This window comes from Populus euphratica, unplaced genomic scaffold, assembly GCF_000495115.2.
Source record: "Populus euphratica unplaced genomic scaffold, PopEup_1.0 scaffold745.1, whole genome shotgun sequence".
NCBI lineage: Eukaryota > Viridiplantae > Streptophyta > Magnoliopsida > Malpighiales > Salicaceae > Populus > Populus euphratica.
The window spans coordinates 33,294-47,145 of NW_011500614.1; the positions used below are offsets into that span (position 1 = coordinate 33,294).

The following is a 13,852-nucleotide window of genomic DNA, read 5'->3' on the forward strand; positions in this document are numbered from 1 at the left end:
AAAAAAACTTTATTTATATTATTTAAAAAATTATAATATCAATTTGGCTAGCATCTCCAAGGTGCTTTTAGAAAACAAATGTTGTCTGTGAGTTGTGACCTCCGTCAGTATCCAAAACGTCCTTGTGGTATTTTTGTTATCAATCTATCTCGCAATAACACAAGAGAAACGCGAAGAACAAACAACGAACAATGATCTTCATTTTACTCTCACTTCTCCTTCTTGTTGCTTTACTCTTCAAGTTCCTCACTTCTGATGGTATGTATACTGAGATCATATGCATGCATTTACATGTCAATTGCGAGCTCACTGTATCTATTTTTAATGTGGGTGTTCTTCTTCTTTTTTTAATAAATTTTATTTTAAATTCAAGGGGATTTCACTTTGATGTCAAAGAGGCATGCCAAGCGTGAAGAAATTGAAGATAAGGTGAAAAACCCAATTTAAAATATTGTCTTTCTTTATTTTTTATTTTTTGTTAATTTTCTTTCGATTTCATATCATAATCTGTGTATTGTTTTGAAACTTTGAACTTTGAAGTGTGTGTGTGTTTTGTATACTTATTACATATGATTTTTTTAGGTTGTTTGGATTACTGGAGCCAGCCGTGGAATAGGTATGGAAATTCCCATTTTGAATTCTTGATGTATTTTTGTCGAATTTGATTGATTTTAATACATAGCTTGGGATTTCATTTTCTCTGATCAGAAAGAACTTGGCTTGCATGTACAATAAATAAGCTAACCATTGAATTGGTGTGCCCTTTTCTATTTTATGTGATAAGTTTAATCTTTTCTTTTATAACTATTTTCTGTGTGCATATAATGTGTTTCCAACTGCATCTCTTACCCAAAAATCCTATGGTTGTCAATTTATACGGTCGTTGTGTTTTGTGCAATTAAACGGCACAATACTGCTATGAGAAAATCTGGCCGTATAGGAAAATGGTTTTCTGGTCCAGACTGTCCTTATGAAGCTTTTGTCCTCCATATCTGTTGTGTGATGTGTTTCTATGTTTGAAATTTTCTTAATTTCCTTGTCCTAGATAAACTCCTCGTCTCTTTCACTTTTCATGGTGGGTTTCAGGTGAGGCTCTTGCTAAACAACTGGCAAGTTTAGGTGCCAAACTAATTCTTTCATCACGGAATGAAGCAGAATTGGAGCGTGTCAAGAACCAACTTACTGGTACATCAATTCTCCAATGTGGAGCTTGGCCTTCCATTTCCTTCTTTACTAGTTTTTTAACACGCCATTAGCATACTCGCAGGTAAACATGCACCTGGTGAAGTAAAGATTATACCTTTGGATTTGGCATCAGGTGAAGAGCTTCTTAAGGAGGCCGTACAGAAAGCAGAGTCCTTTTTCTCTGGTGCTGGTGTTGATTATATGATCCACAATGCAGCTTATGAACGACCAGTAAGTATGAAATTTCTGATTTGGGATAGTGATACATTGCTATACACGTATATAATCAGCCAAAGAGGCATACACATAGACATTTACTAATGGTCATTGTATTCTAGTGATAAAGAAGTAAAGGGAAATCATGTTACAAAATCAATAGCTGCTCTTAGTTAGCTAAGGAACCTGCTAGCTCATTGCAAATTTCAGTATGTCCTATCAAGATATCATGCACCGCTGTGATTCTTCAACAAGGTTGTTAATGTTTCACTACCTTTCATCAAATAACAGGCCTCTAGTTCACTTTACCATCTTTAAAACATTGCTTTGAAAACATTGTTACAAACTAATAACGGTTTTTATAGTGGGTATCTCGCTTTACTTCCCATTTTGAGAGACTTATTTTCATTCATGACCAAAAAAATAAAATAAAAATGGATCTCCATGGTCATGATTTGAGTGAGGCTTGGTTCATACATATATTGTCCACTGACATGGCCCTTGTTTTTGCACCGATTTACTCATGTTTTTAAGCATAAATTGTTCATCAATCTCTTAAATTTTGTAATTTGAAGCTGCTTTACCTTTTCCTTTGAAAGATGCATTTGTTTTTTAATTTCCTGCCAACCATTAACAAATTATCAACCATTTGGAGGTTGTCTTGTATCAGTCTATACTGACTGTATGGGCTGGAGGTCAACGGTGCGCTATGCCCAGAAGCAATCCTATGCCTCTAGAATGAAAACATTGTTAACCACCTTCCTGTGTACCTTTTGTCTGATTGACATGTTCTTAATAATCTGCCTTATGTGCGTGGGCGTTTTAAATTTTGTTTTTCATGTGAGGAATGGCACAATGCCTTATAGTTTGTTGATTGAATTGAAACTTGGTTGATTGGTATTTGAGGGCAAAAGGTGCTTCTGCTGATTGCAAAACTTAGGCTTAGGAAATTGTAGGAGAACTGACAAAAAACCATTGGATTTGGTGTTAGCAAGACTCTATAGTCGAGGATTGCTTGGGAAATTAAATTAGGATTGTGGAAAATGAGAGGATATAACGTAGAAGAGAAGAAAAGAATGACTGAGTTGAGGTCAAGAGAAGTAACAACCTTGCTGGAAATGATGTGGAGAATGATGAGAATTTGAGATGTTAAAAGAAGATAACTAAAGGACAAACAAAACTATCCATGATGGCTTTCACATTTTCTACAAAGGGATTTGAGATTCGAATGTGATGTGTTTTCAAAGAGAGATTGAAATTGATTCTTGAGAGAGAGTTCCACTTTCTCAAGTGTGTGCACTTTTATCTAAAAGTACTCATAACTAATGTCGCATGTGTGCGATGTCATGGTGATTGTCTTCCCGGATTGAGATCTTTTTGGTGATGAGTGGATGGCAGACAAAAACTTGTTAAGTGAGGCAAAAAAGTAAACAAACCAAATATTTGTGTTTGTGGAGGTGGAGGGTTGCTTGGATTATACAAAAACTAAAGATGATGAAAGTACCATTGGCTATTGCAAAAGAAATGGTATGTGGTTTTAATTGTTGTGAGTATAAATTTATCTGAACCTTCACCGTTGCCTGCCTGCTATTGCCATTTCCTTGCCTGTTATTGCCATTTCCTACCAAAGAGTGTGATTACTACACATGTGATATAGTATTTGCATTCTTGGTTGTTGATGGACCAAAAAAACAAGTAGCATTATGCCCGGAGAGGTTGTGTAAGTTTCATTCATTTTGTTTTTGTTTTCCTACTTATGTTAAAATGTGAGAATGCTTGGTCATAAGCCATAGCCTTAAGATTTCTTTGTTGTGACAAAAAAACATAAAGATTTTGGGAAAGCAAATTTATCGCCATCAATTAAATTTCATGATTGTGCTGCCTTTTTATTTCAATTTATTTACTCTATGCTAAAAGTGGATGCTGTTTAGGGATGATCAGTGTGTTATCAAGTATAAGTACATTTTGATTCTGCAAACACAATATTGATTAGAAATTTGTAGAAATATTTCATCAATCAAGACTTCCTCACATCACTTCAGGTTACCTAGTATACATGTCTCTGGAAGCATTGAATATGCAGCAATAACATGTGGTATACTGTTTAAGGTCTTAAGGTTCTGTTTATTTTACCCATCATTGTGATAACCTACTGGTATGCTTGTAAAATTGATTTGTCTTCCAGTGGTGAATGACTTTATATTTTTATTTCTTTTTGGCAGAAATCAATAGCTTTGGATGTGAATGAGGAAAGTGTCAAGGTATCAAATCAAGGAAGTAGGCATCCTGATGATGATCTAGTCCAATCGCTTAAAAAATAACACTAGTTTACTTGAGTTATTTTGCTTTGTCTTGCCCGCATTTAGTTACAAGTTGAGTTCAGTCAACAGGATGCATTTATCAAAGGATCACTAATATGATACTATCAATTTTTTTTGCGCAACTCTCTTGTAAAACTACTAATGGTGCTTCTATCATGGAAGTAGGCTACATTCAACATCAATGTCCTGGGGCCAATATCTCTCACACGACTGTTGGCATCTTCTATGCTGAGCCGGGGCTGGGGTCATTTTGTTGTGGTATGATTGGATTAGTAATATATATTTTAACCAGTATTTGTTTTCGATGTACACCTAAACTTAATAAGTAAATTATTACTGAATGATCCTTACACATTAACCAATTGTTTCTTATAGTCTGTTGCAACTCTTGTCACTTATGAGATTGGTTGCTAGAAAGTTGTGTTCTCTTTTCTTAGTTTCCTAGCTACATTGCTTTGATTGGTATGTTATAAACAGAGGACCAAAATATATATATAAAAAAAGGAAATCTAATAATTATCTATATTAGAGCTCTTGCCTCTCACCCTTCTCTAAAAAAATAGATTAGTTTTATAATTGTACATGCCATCTATCCACGTTGATATCCACTAACTTTTTAAATGCATTATGCATGCAGATGAGCAGTGCTGCAGGCAAGACACCCACCCCGAGTCAGGCCATATACTCTGCTTCAAAATTTGCTCTAAATGGATACTTTCATTCCTTGCGTTCTGAGGTATATATATTATTTCTAAGTCAAATGCATTGGGAATTTCTCATTGTGGTAGAGTAGAATTCTTGCCACGTGTGACTATAACATAAAAGTATTGCAATAATGGCCAAAAAGGTTGCATTTGTGTCGATCCATAAAATGAATAGAAGTAACGTAAGAAAGATAGCAAGAACAATAACATAGAATTTTGTTGAAAAGGGATCACAAATAAACTCTAATTTGAAATTTATAGTTGAATATTATTTATAGATAGTCTGTCTAAAATATAAGCTAAATAACCCTATTTATATTAGAAAAAAATCATAAACAAAGCTGAAAATAATAAAAGAATTCTAAACCAAATAGAAAAAAGAATTATGAATTAACTAGAAAAATATAACAAATCTTGAACATTAATTTTTGGGCTTTATTTGAAAGCTTTCCTGTACCTGGATGGATACAAAATTCCCATCTTATTGGAAATAGGGCCTTTAAAATCGTTTATTAAGATTTTAACTTGATTCAATGTTCAGATTGAAAGTTATGCTTATTATCATAAAGCTGTGCATTATAAAAAAAATCTTTTGCGTCAGTCTTCTCGGGTTAAAGAGAACTTCTCTCGAGCTCAGATTTCTCTTACCTCGATCTTATGGCTGTCAAATCAAAAGTCCCAAACCCTTTACTTGCTCTGCCTTTTCATTAAAAACATCATACCTTTTAGGAACATGATCATCCTCCCTGACAACGAAGCCAATCTTAATGTTACATTGAAGATCATGTGCAACAACTCTTGTAGTAGCCTTCTCAAACTCTAACTCAAAATTCAACATAACTTTATTGTTCTTGACAACAATAACACATCTTTGTTGACAATGCCAAAACCACCTTGAAATTCTTCGAACATCAACTTTAATTCTTCAAACATCAACTTTAGACACTGATTGTTGGCAATAAATAATAGGTTGGTCCATTGATTTCTTTATGGTTGAAAATTTCTATTACTTCAATATCTTCAAAGTTAGCTACAAAACACTCTTTTGGAGTATCAATGGATTCGTCACTTTCATGAAAGAATCCTTATGGATCCCAATTTACAGAGTTTTTAGGATTTCTGCAACCTTTAAGCCTAATGATATCTTGAGCTTCTACCTTGTCATATTTTGGTGGTTAATTCCACTGCACCCAATAGCTAGAATCATCAAAAAATTCAGTTTCAATATCATATCATATTCATCCCGATCAAGAAATTACCTTGTGTCTTTGAAACGAGTTCTCAAAACTAGCCATGAATCCATGATCACTTTTTTCATGATCCCTCAAGCTCCTTGCCTTCGCCAACTAACAGGTTAATTGTGCAATTTGTCTCCGCATGTCTTCGCTCACTAGTTCTTGAAAATCTCTTTTCACTTTTGCAATATGTCTTTGCCGTCTTCTATTACAATGTTTCTCTCTCAAGGGGATGTTCTCATCATTCTTACCTTAACACATTCTGCTCTGCGACCTCTTCTAGCTATAGTATTTAGCAGCACATAACAAGTAATAATCTAGGATCGTTGGGTTTTCATATCAATTGATGCAAACAAAAGAAACACAAGAAAACAACAAGCATAAGAAGGCAGAATCTGTCATTGAAAAGGGATCTTATAGAAATCCTAAATCAAAACTTTATTATTGAATATTTTCTGTTCAAGTAGTATGCTTATATTACAAGCTAAATAACCCTATTTATACTAGAAAAAAAAAAACCTAAACAAAGTTGAAAAAATAATGGAAGGGTTCTAAACCAAATAGAAAAAAGAATTCTAAATCAACTAGGAAAATACAATTAATTTCGATCAGTGACTTCTGGACTTTATTTGAAGGCCTTCCTGTATTCGGATAGATACAAAATTTTAACCTTATGAGAAATAGGGTCTCTAAAATCATCTATCAAAATTTTAGTCCGATTCAAGGGTCGTATTGAAAGTTATGTTTATTAACATAAAACTATGCATTAGAAAAAAAATCTTCCACACCAGGAAGGCTAGCCAATAAACCACATGAAAATTCAAGCATAGAAATATCTTGACTTTGGCACACTTGCAAATTTATGACAAAAATATGATTTCCTTTTATAAAGCTTTTAAACTAGCTAGTTGTTAACTGATTGTTTCTCATTTACCCTTAGAATCCGACACTACTATTATTTAATATATCAAACTTTATATAAGCTATTACCACTAAATAATGAGTATGACTAATGCATTTTACGTTGAGTTCATCAGGTTATCAGTGGTTCTCCGAGTCATTGAACTTTCATAAGATAATAGTGAAACCAAATTCAAGAGATACCATAAGAGAATAGTACTTATGATTATCTTATTCTAGTTTATTGACTAACATGTACAAAGTCCATATATAACCTCAGATGTTACTGGGAAAATGTTCCGGTGAATAGTTCTCATGTTTATATAAGATCATAAAATGCAAGAGAAACCACTATAAGTGGATATAAACTGCTGACCTGGCTGATTTTCACAAAAAATGATTTGTGTGAAAGAAGGGGCTGCTTTGCATGATGTCCTTGGTTGGAGAGATGGTAGAATTCTTAACAACCATTACACTTTACACAATTGGTGAGGGACAGGATTGGTTTACTTTCTTATTTGGAGTGCCATGCTTCAAGTGCTTTTAGGGGAGTTTCTTGAGCCGATAGAGATAGAGATTGAATTTCTTTTACTTTCTTATTTGTAGTGCCATGCGTCAAGTGCTTTTAGGGGAGTTTCTTGAGCCGATAGAGATTGAATTTCTCTTCTATTATATTCCATTTGCTTTCATATTTTGGAGGTTGACTCGTTCTCCATCATGCTTTTGTAATAGTTCTGTTTTAGACGGTTCTAGTATCTCTCTCTCTCTCTCTCTCTCTCATTCTCAATCATGCTTTTGTAATAGTTCTGTTTTAGTCGTTTCGTCTATCTATGATCTCTCTCTCTCTCTCTGATGTTAATATTTGGAAGAGGATTAGAGGTGGTTGTGCTAATTGTGCCTAGTTTATTTCCCTTAATGCTGGAGATAGCAGATAAACTTTGAAAAATGTTTACCTGGATTGACTAATTGGAACTTGGAAAGGTGGTTGGGTTAATTGTGCCAAGTATGTTGCATGCTACATATAGAAAAGAATAAACTTTGAAATATGCGCTCGTGATTTGGCCAATTAGCTAATTAGAACTTATAAATGTGTATGATGTGGATAAGAAACTTTAAACACAAGTTCCTTGATTTGTATGGTATTGCAGAAAATAAAAAATGTTGGTGTCACTACTTAAGTTGATTGGATGAGTATATACTTGAACTGAAATGTACCCAAGCTCAGAAGAATGATTCGCATAGTATGTGTGCTTTGATGGTACACTAGGAATAAGAGCTTTATGATTTTAGTTGGTTCTATTATGTGCTATGTGGTTAATGTACAGGGAGAGTTTCTAGCCTATAACTTTAAAAGAATGGTAGTTTGTCCCAATTGAAACTAAGTGGGATATAAGGAGTTTGTTTTCCTGGTCCATTCCCCCAAGTGTCCATCAAGATACTTATTTAAAAGAAACATCAGAACCAAACTACATCAGTCAAGACACACAAGAGGCTATATTGTGGGCAATGATGTTTGTAATGGTTTATGCTATTTAAAACAATACATTATTCCAAATTGTTATGCTTCACCTTATAATGAATGTTGTTCAACTGTTTTCCTATTCGTTGCTGAGTCCTTGCATTCTTTCTTAAACTTGTGTTATTGCAGCTCTGTCAGAAAGGGATTAAGGTGACCATTGTTTGTCCTGGGCCAATAGAAACGTCAAATGGTTTTGGATCTGGATCGACAACCTCAGGAAAGAAAGGTACTTTTGAGGTGAGCTTCTTACTGTAATGTTATGAGTGGAATTGGCTTTACTTGTAACTTTTTTTCTTGCTGTCTTTTGGACAACCCAAATATTGTGAAGCAGCAAGTTGTGCACATCTATGATTGTGCAGATTGGTATATTGTAAAACAGTTATGTTCTTATAGCACATGTTTTCATCCATCTGCCTTCCCTCAGTAACTACTGATTACTTCTATCCTGCCTTCTTGGTTTTAATATAGATCTTGGTGTTTTTTCTTTTTGACAGAGGAGAGTGTCGTCAGAAAGGTGTGCAGAACTAACAATTATTGCAGCAACCCATGGTTTAAAGGAAGTTTGGATATCAGACCAGGTATTTGAATTTTCTCTAGAGAATCATTCTATTAGATTAAAATAAAATGAAACAAAATTTGATTCTAGTACTTTCACTATTCTACCAACCTTGAATCACAATAACTTTGTTGAATATTGAGAAATTTCTTCTGTGACATTTGACCACACTCCACGTATGTTCTGTCCTTGAAACATTGGAAAGCTTGTATCATGAAAACATCATTCTATGAGATTTAATTTTGTTAGCAATGAATTGTTGATAAGCACCAGGTTTCTTGAAATACTCAACTCAAAGAAATGTAATTCACAAATACTTGGGATTGGCTACCATGATTTATCTGGAAAAATATTCAAAGGTCTATCTTTACCTAATCTAGTGTGATTTCTTTCACTTTTGAATCCCAAAAATTTGATTCAGGGTCAATACACAGACTTAAGATCATTTCTTCAAGTTGTTCTCCATTTCTAAGCTCGTAGCCTTCGTATTAGCTTCATCAATGTTACCTACCAAATGTTACCTACCAAATTGAAGGCCTGATTAGGAAGACTATTTAATTCTCTGGAAAGAATCAATTTAAACCCTCTAATTTTTTCTACTAGACCGACATGTTTTCCCAAGGAACTGGTAAATACTTCAGCTATGAAAAAGGGTTGTGATAAGAAACGCTCAATTTTCCGTACTCTTGCTATAATTAAGTGATCCTCTTTGGATAATTTATCCAACCCAAGGATAACTATAATGTATTAATAGCACCATGGCTTTCAATCTAAATGGTTTCAATTTCAACTAATCTATAGTTGATAGTCAAGGTTGTGTAATTAATACCTGTGCTGATATTATTAACCGTGCTAACCTTGGTATGGAAGTTTGCATGAACATAATGCTCATAATTTCTCTCTAGACCTAGTTGCTGTCGAAGTTCCATCTACAAATGGATATGGCTTTTGTCTTAGTGTGTGCAAGCTTTTGAAAAAAAATATCTACAAATGGATATGGCTTTTGTCTTAGCGTGTGCAAGCTTTTGAAAAAAAAAGAAAAAAAAGGAGCAATCGCCAATTTCTTGTTCTATCAAGAGGGTTGGCATTTCTCTTAATATATATATTTTTTTAGTTTTGTATTTTGTATAAGACTTGTAAAAAATAAAAAAGATCAAATTGAATGTTAAATGTTAGAAATTCAAAACTTGGTAAATTGTAAATAGAGTAGTAGGGGTGGATGTAGCCAAGTGGATCATGGCGATTGTGAATCCTCCATGCACCGGTTCAATTCCTGTCAATGAAATATGACGCATGACTGCACACTAGTTATAACTTGTAATATAGCCACCTCATGACAGACAGTGAGGTCTTAATAATAGAGTTGTGATCTTAAATCAAGGTGTTAAATTTTAAAGAGAACCTAGAAAAATTGACAAGCCTCTTGAATATTTGCGTGTGGCTGTTCAGGGTTCAGTAATTCCTGTGGTTAAAATTTAATTGAGCTTTACTGGGTACTGGTGTGTTTCAATGTGCTCTGTTTTCTTGCTCTTGTTTTCTTCTAGGTTTTTGTGCTGTGTTAGGGTTTAGCTTCATTTATCTGGTTTCTTAAAAAATTGCTTCAATTGTAAAATTCAAATAAACTTCCCTTGCTATCTGATTAATGGTATGTTAGGTGTGCTTGGTAAAAGTAAAGCGAGAGTCACAGCTTCAAACCTAAAGCATTCAGTATACACATGCAGGTGTATGAGCATGAATGATTAGTTTTGAATGTAAGATGTTTATGAGCTAGGGCCAAGGTGGATAACTCTTTAAGTTTCTGTCATAATTGCACATAAGATCAGTTTTCCCTACATAGATATCCTTTGGCCTTTTTTTTTTTTGGATATGTAAGAAATCAGTAGCCTGCCCTTGTTGAGTGTTTAATATATCTCAGGTACCTCTTAGAACCATCACAAATTGATACTAGTTTATAATATAATAGTCTGACTAATAAATATACGACACTCTTGACCACAACAAATGATATATAATGCTTCTCGAAACAGAAATGCTGCCTGCACTTTAGGGGCAACACTTTAGGATGACTATGTTAATATGAGAATTTGAGGAATGATGATAGAATTGTGGATTTTTTTTCAACCTTTCAAATTTAGACCATACAATTCTCCCATCTAGACTGGTCAACTAGCTTTTACCATGAGGACCTTAGTATAACTATGTGAAAATATGAATATGAGGAGTTCTTGATTGAAACTAAAATATACCATAGAAACTAGGCATATTATCAACTTTATTATCATCTATGGCATTTTCTTAGTCATATGCAAATAATAAAGTTTTGTATGAGGAATTATTTTATATTATATTTTTAACTTTCAAATTGAGGACAAAAACTTATCCTTATAAACTAGCATTTTCTAATATGTTTTGTGTATCACGCTTGTGATTTTGCAATGGAATGTGCATATCTCCTTTCCTTTCATGTGTGTAAGAATATGCTGACAAAGCTCTTCCATTTCCTTGCTATCATAGTTTTTCGCAAATATTAATATTTCGTTCCATCTCTCAGCCTGTGCTAGCTGTTCTGTATTTAGTGCAGTACATGCCAACTGTTGGGTATTGGCTCATGGATAAGGTATCTTCTCAGAACAATATGTTCCACTTAAACATTTAAGGGCTAATTTGAACCGCACCATCATACCTTGTGAATCCAGTTTTCTTTCACAGCCACACAATTAATAGCTGTTAACGTTTATTATTTTTCATCATTTTGAACGCCACTTGAATAGAATTTGTGGTTGAACTGTCTTAGATTGGTGCAAATCGATTGGAAGCTGCTGCACAAAAAGGCAATACGTACTCTTTGAGCTTATTGTTTGGGAAGAAGAAAGCAACCTGAATTGTTACTGCAGGTAGATATCTCTTCTGTTTTATGTAGTAGTTTGCGACAACAATACAAGCCCTTCCAATGGAAGATTTATAATACAACGCAATAATTCAAATCATTGTCAGTTATCTTGTCAGAATTGTTCTATCAATGAAAATCCTCAACTTGAGTCAAAAAGTATATCAAAGAAAATATATACCATGTGCCTAACAGCTGATACTGGTGTACCTGTTTAATGTCAAAAGTTACAAAGCTACCTTTTATTTTCCTTTTTTGTTTAAGGTGAGGTGGTATAGAAATCCATCCATTACAGATTCAGATACATAGTGATGACCAAATGGATTTTACCCTCTCTCTTTTTTTTTCCCTGTTTTTTGAACTAAGTTGGATGAGTATATTGAGATTAATTATAACTATATCTGTACCCTTGGTTTTACAAGCATGTTGATTGCTATTACTGCATGCAGGTTCTCTCCTAATGTAAAAGGACTCCTTGACATTTACATTAGGATTCATTGGTGTGATTCAAGTGGGAAAATAACAGTGTCATGTATCTCATTGCAAAGAGATGTTAATGTTCATGCATCAAATCCCATGATTTATGAGCGTATCATTTATCTTAGAAAGGTTATGGTAGTTCATCCGAGTAACAGTGTCATGATCTGTGCAGAGAGATGGAGGTATTACTTGCATCAAATATCATTACTTTCGAGTATAGTTCATCCCTGTTGTGCTTAGCTTGGTTTTTATAAGAAGCTCGTGGTTCTTAAGGAAAACGACAGTTATCATGAACCATAAACGTGGGGAGTGAAATGAAACTGTCGCTGAAGTTGGCAAATTCACTCCAAAACCATTAGTGCATCCAAATAGATCTGGAACTCGAAGCCATGCTTGGTAAACTTTCTAGCCAGAAAAATTGTCCTTCAAGACGAAAGAGGTGTTACCTCGTTTGTTTCTAGCCAGAAAAATTGTCCTTCAAGATGAAAGAGGTGTTACCTCGTTCATTGTTCTGTTAGCTTGGCTATTGTGAGGGGTTTTGGTAGTGAAATGGCTTAGGTTTCCTGCCCCCCACCACCCGCCTCTCATGGTGTAGGTGACGTTGTTGTATCATCTTTGTACGGTAAATTGAAAATAGGATTCCTCTCTTTAGACTGGAGTTGTCGACTCCGTGTTATGTGCAAGACTCAGCACATGGGGATGGGTGGTTTTAAAATTGGATTTAGTTGAGGGGTGTCGTGATAAATGTGGTGATATATGTGATGTCGTAGCAAGTTGTAAAAATGAAGTTGTAAAAATGAATTTTTTGGCGTTGCGAAAATGTAGAATGTAACAAATGCTCTCCCAGAGCCTCATCAAAGCGGAACTAGATGAGCTGATAGTGTGTGTCATCCAAAGAAGACATGGACACAAAGCGGAACTAGATGAGCTGATAGTGTCTATCATCCAAAGAAGACATGGACAATAATAGTCTTCAATTGCCAACACTCTAGGATTTCTGAGAATAGAAGTTCTGCGTGCGAAGATGCAGAAGAAAACTAAGAATTGTTCCTATGAAGCAAATGGACCCCCAGATGATGAAAGTTTTGTGATAGCATTGCAGCCCTATGCATACTCCATGATCGCCAGCACCTTCGCTTTGATAGTTAATAGCTGCCAGGTACCCAAAAAGCAGAGAGCCCAAGGGAATGTTAGTTAGAACAATGGTTTGTTTCGCAACTGAGTTCTTGGAGCCGAACAGCTCCGACGCTGTCATTGAATTTATAGCAATCAAGGCTCCTGAACAGGTTCCCAAGATCCCGGTGCTGATGTATAAACAACTGTTGCTTTCGAGGAGCAAGAATACAGCAATGGGCATGGGGATCATTAGGAGCACTGTTAACGCTGGGTTGGCTATTACCGATTTTTCCCTGGTTATACAAATATAGTATCAACGAAGGAAAATATATCCATAAAAGGAAGCGTGATTATTACATCTTACAAGGTGCAGTCAGCTTATTAGTGTTTCAAGTAGTGGAAAATGCTCTAACCTTGTATACCAGTGGAACATAATAGACAAGATCCTTCCAAAAAAGCCGAACGCAGAAGAAATTTCCAATAAAAATGATGCTTCGCCCATGCTGCGAGACTGGGTGATTCTCTCTAGGTTGTTTAAATAAACCATTCCCAGCGTAGGTCCGCATGCATTCACCAAATAGAACATCCAGAAATCCACATTTAACAGTAGTTGTTTCAAACCAGCATCATTTCCTGCTTTAAACAAGCCCTTGTCGTCACTGTCAACCTTCCCTCCTGCCTTTGGATCAGCTTCTCTTTCTTCGCCTATTGCAATCTTGACCTCTTTGGATAC

At 34.9% G+C, this 13,852-nt stretch overlaps 1 protein-coding gene across 3 annotated transcripts; it reads left to right on the forward strand.

The window, feature by feature from the left end:
- The first annotated feature begins 65 nt into the window (after positions 1 to 65).
- On the forward strand, positions 66 to 12,242 carry LOC105115694 (NAD(P)-binding Rossmann-fold superfamily protein). 3 transcript variants are annotated; one of them, XM_011012653.1, is made up of 13 exons: positions 66 to 258; positions 374 to 429; positions 583 to 616; positions 1,087 to 1,185; positions 1,268 to 1,416; positions 3,624 to 3,662; positions 3,888 to 3,980; positions 4,360 to 4,458; positions 8,210 to 8,317; positions 8,575 to 8,658; positions 11,188 to 11,253; positions 11,431 to 11,530; positions 11,973 to 12,242. In XM_011012653.1, exons 1-12 carry the CDS (start codon positions 192 to 194, stop codon positions 11,515 to 11,517), a joined length of 981 nt encoding a protein of 326 aa, XP_011010955.1. In that variant the 5' UTR covers positions 66 to 191; the 3' UTR covers positions 11,518 to 11,530; positions 11,973 to 12,242. The 3 variants fall into 3 exon arrangements, with proteins under 3 accessions (XP_011010955.1, XP_011010954.1, XP_011010956.1); XM_011012652.1 differs by lacking the exon at positions 11,973 to 12,242 and having other exon boundaries at positions 11,431 to 11,823; XM_011012654.1 differs by lacking the exons at positions 374 to 429; positions 583 to 616; positions 11,973 to 12,242 and having other exon boundaries at positions 11,431 to 11,823.
- Positions 12,243 to 13,852: the final 1,610 nt, after the last annotated feature.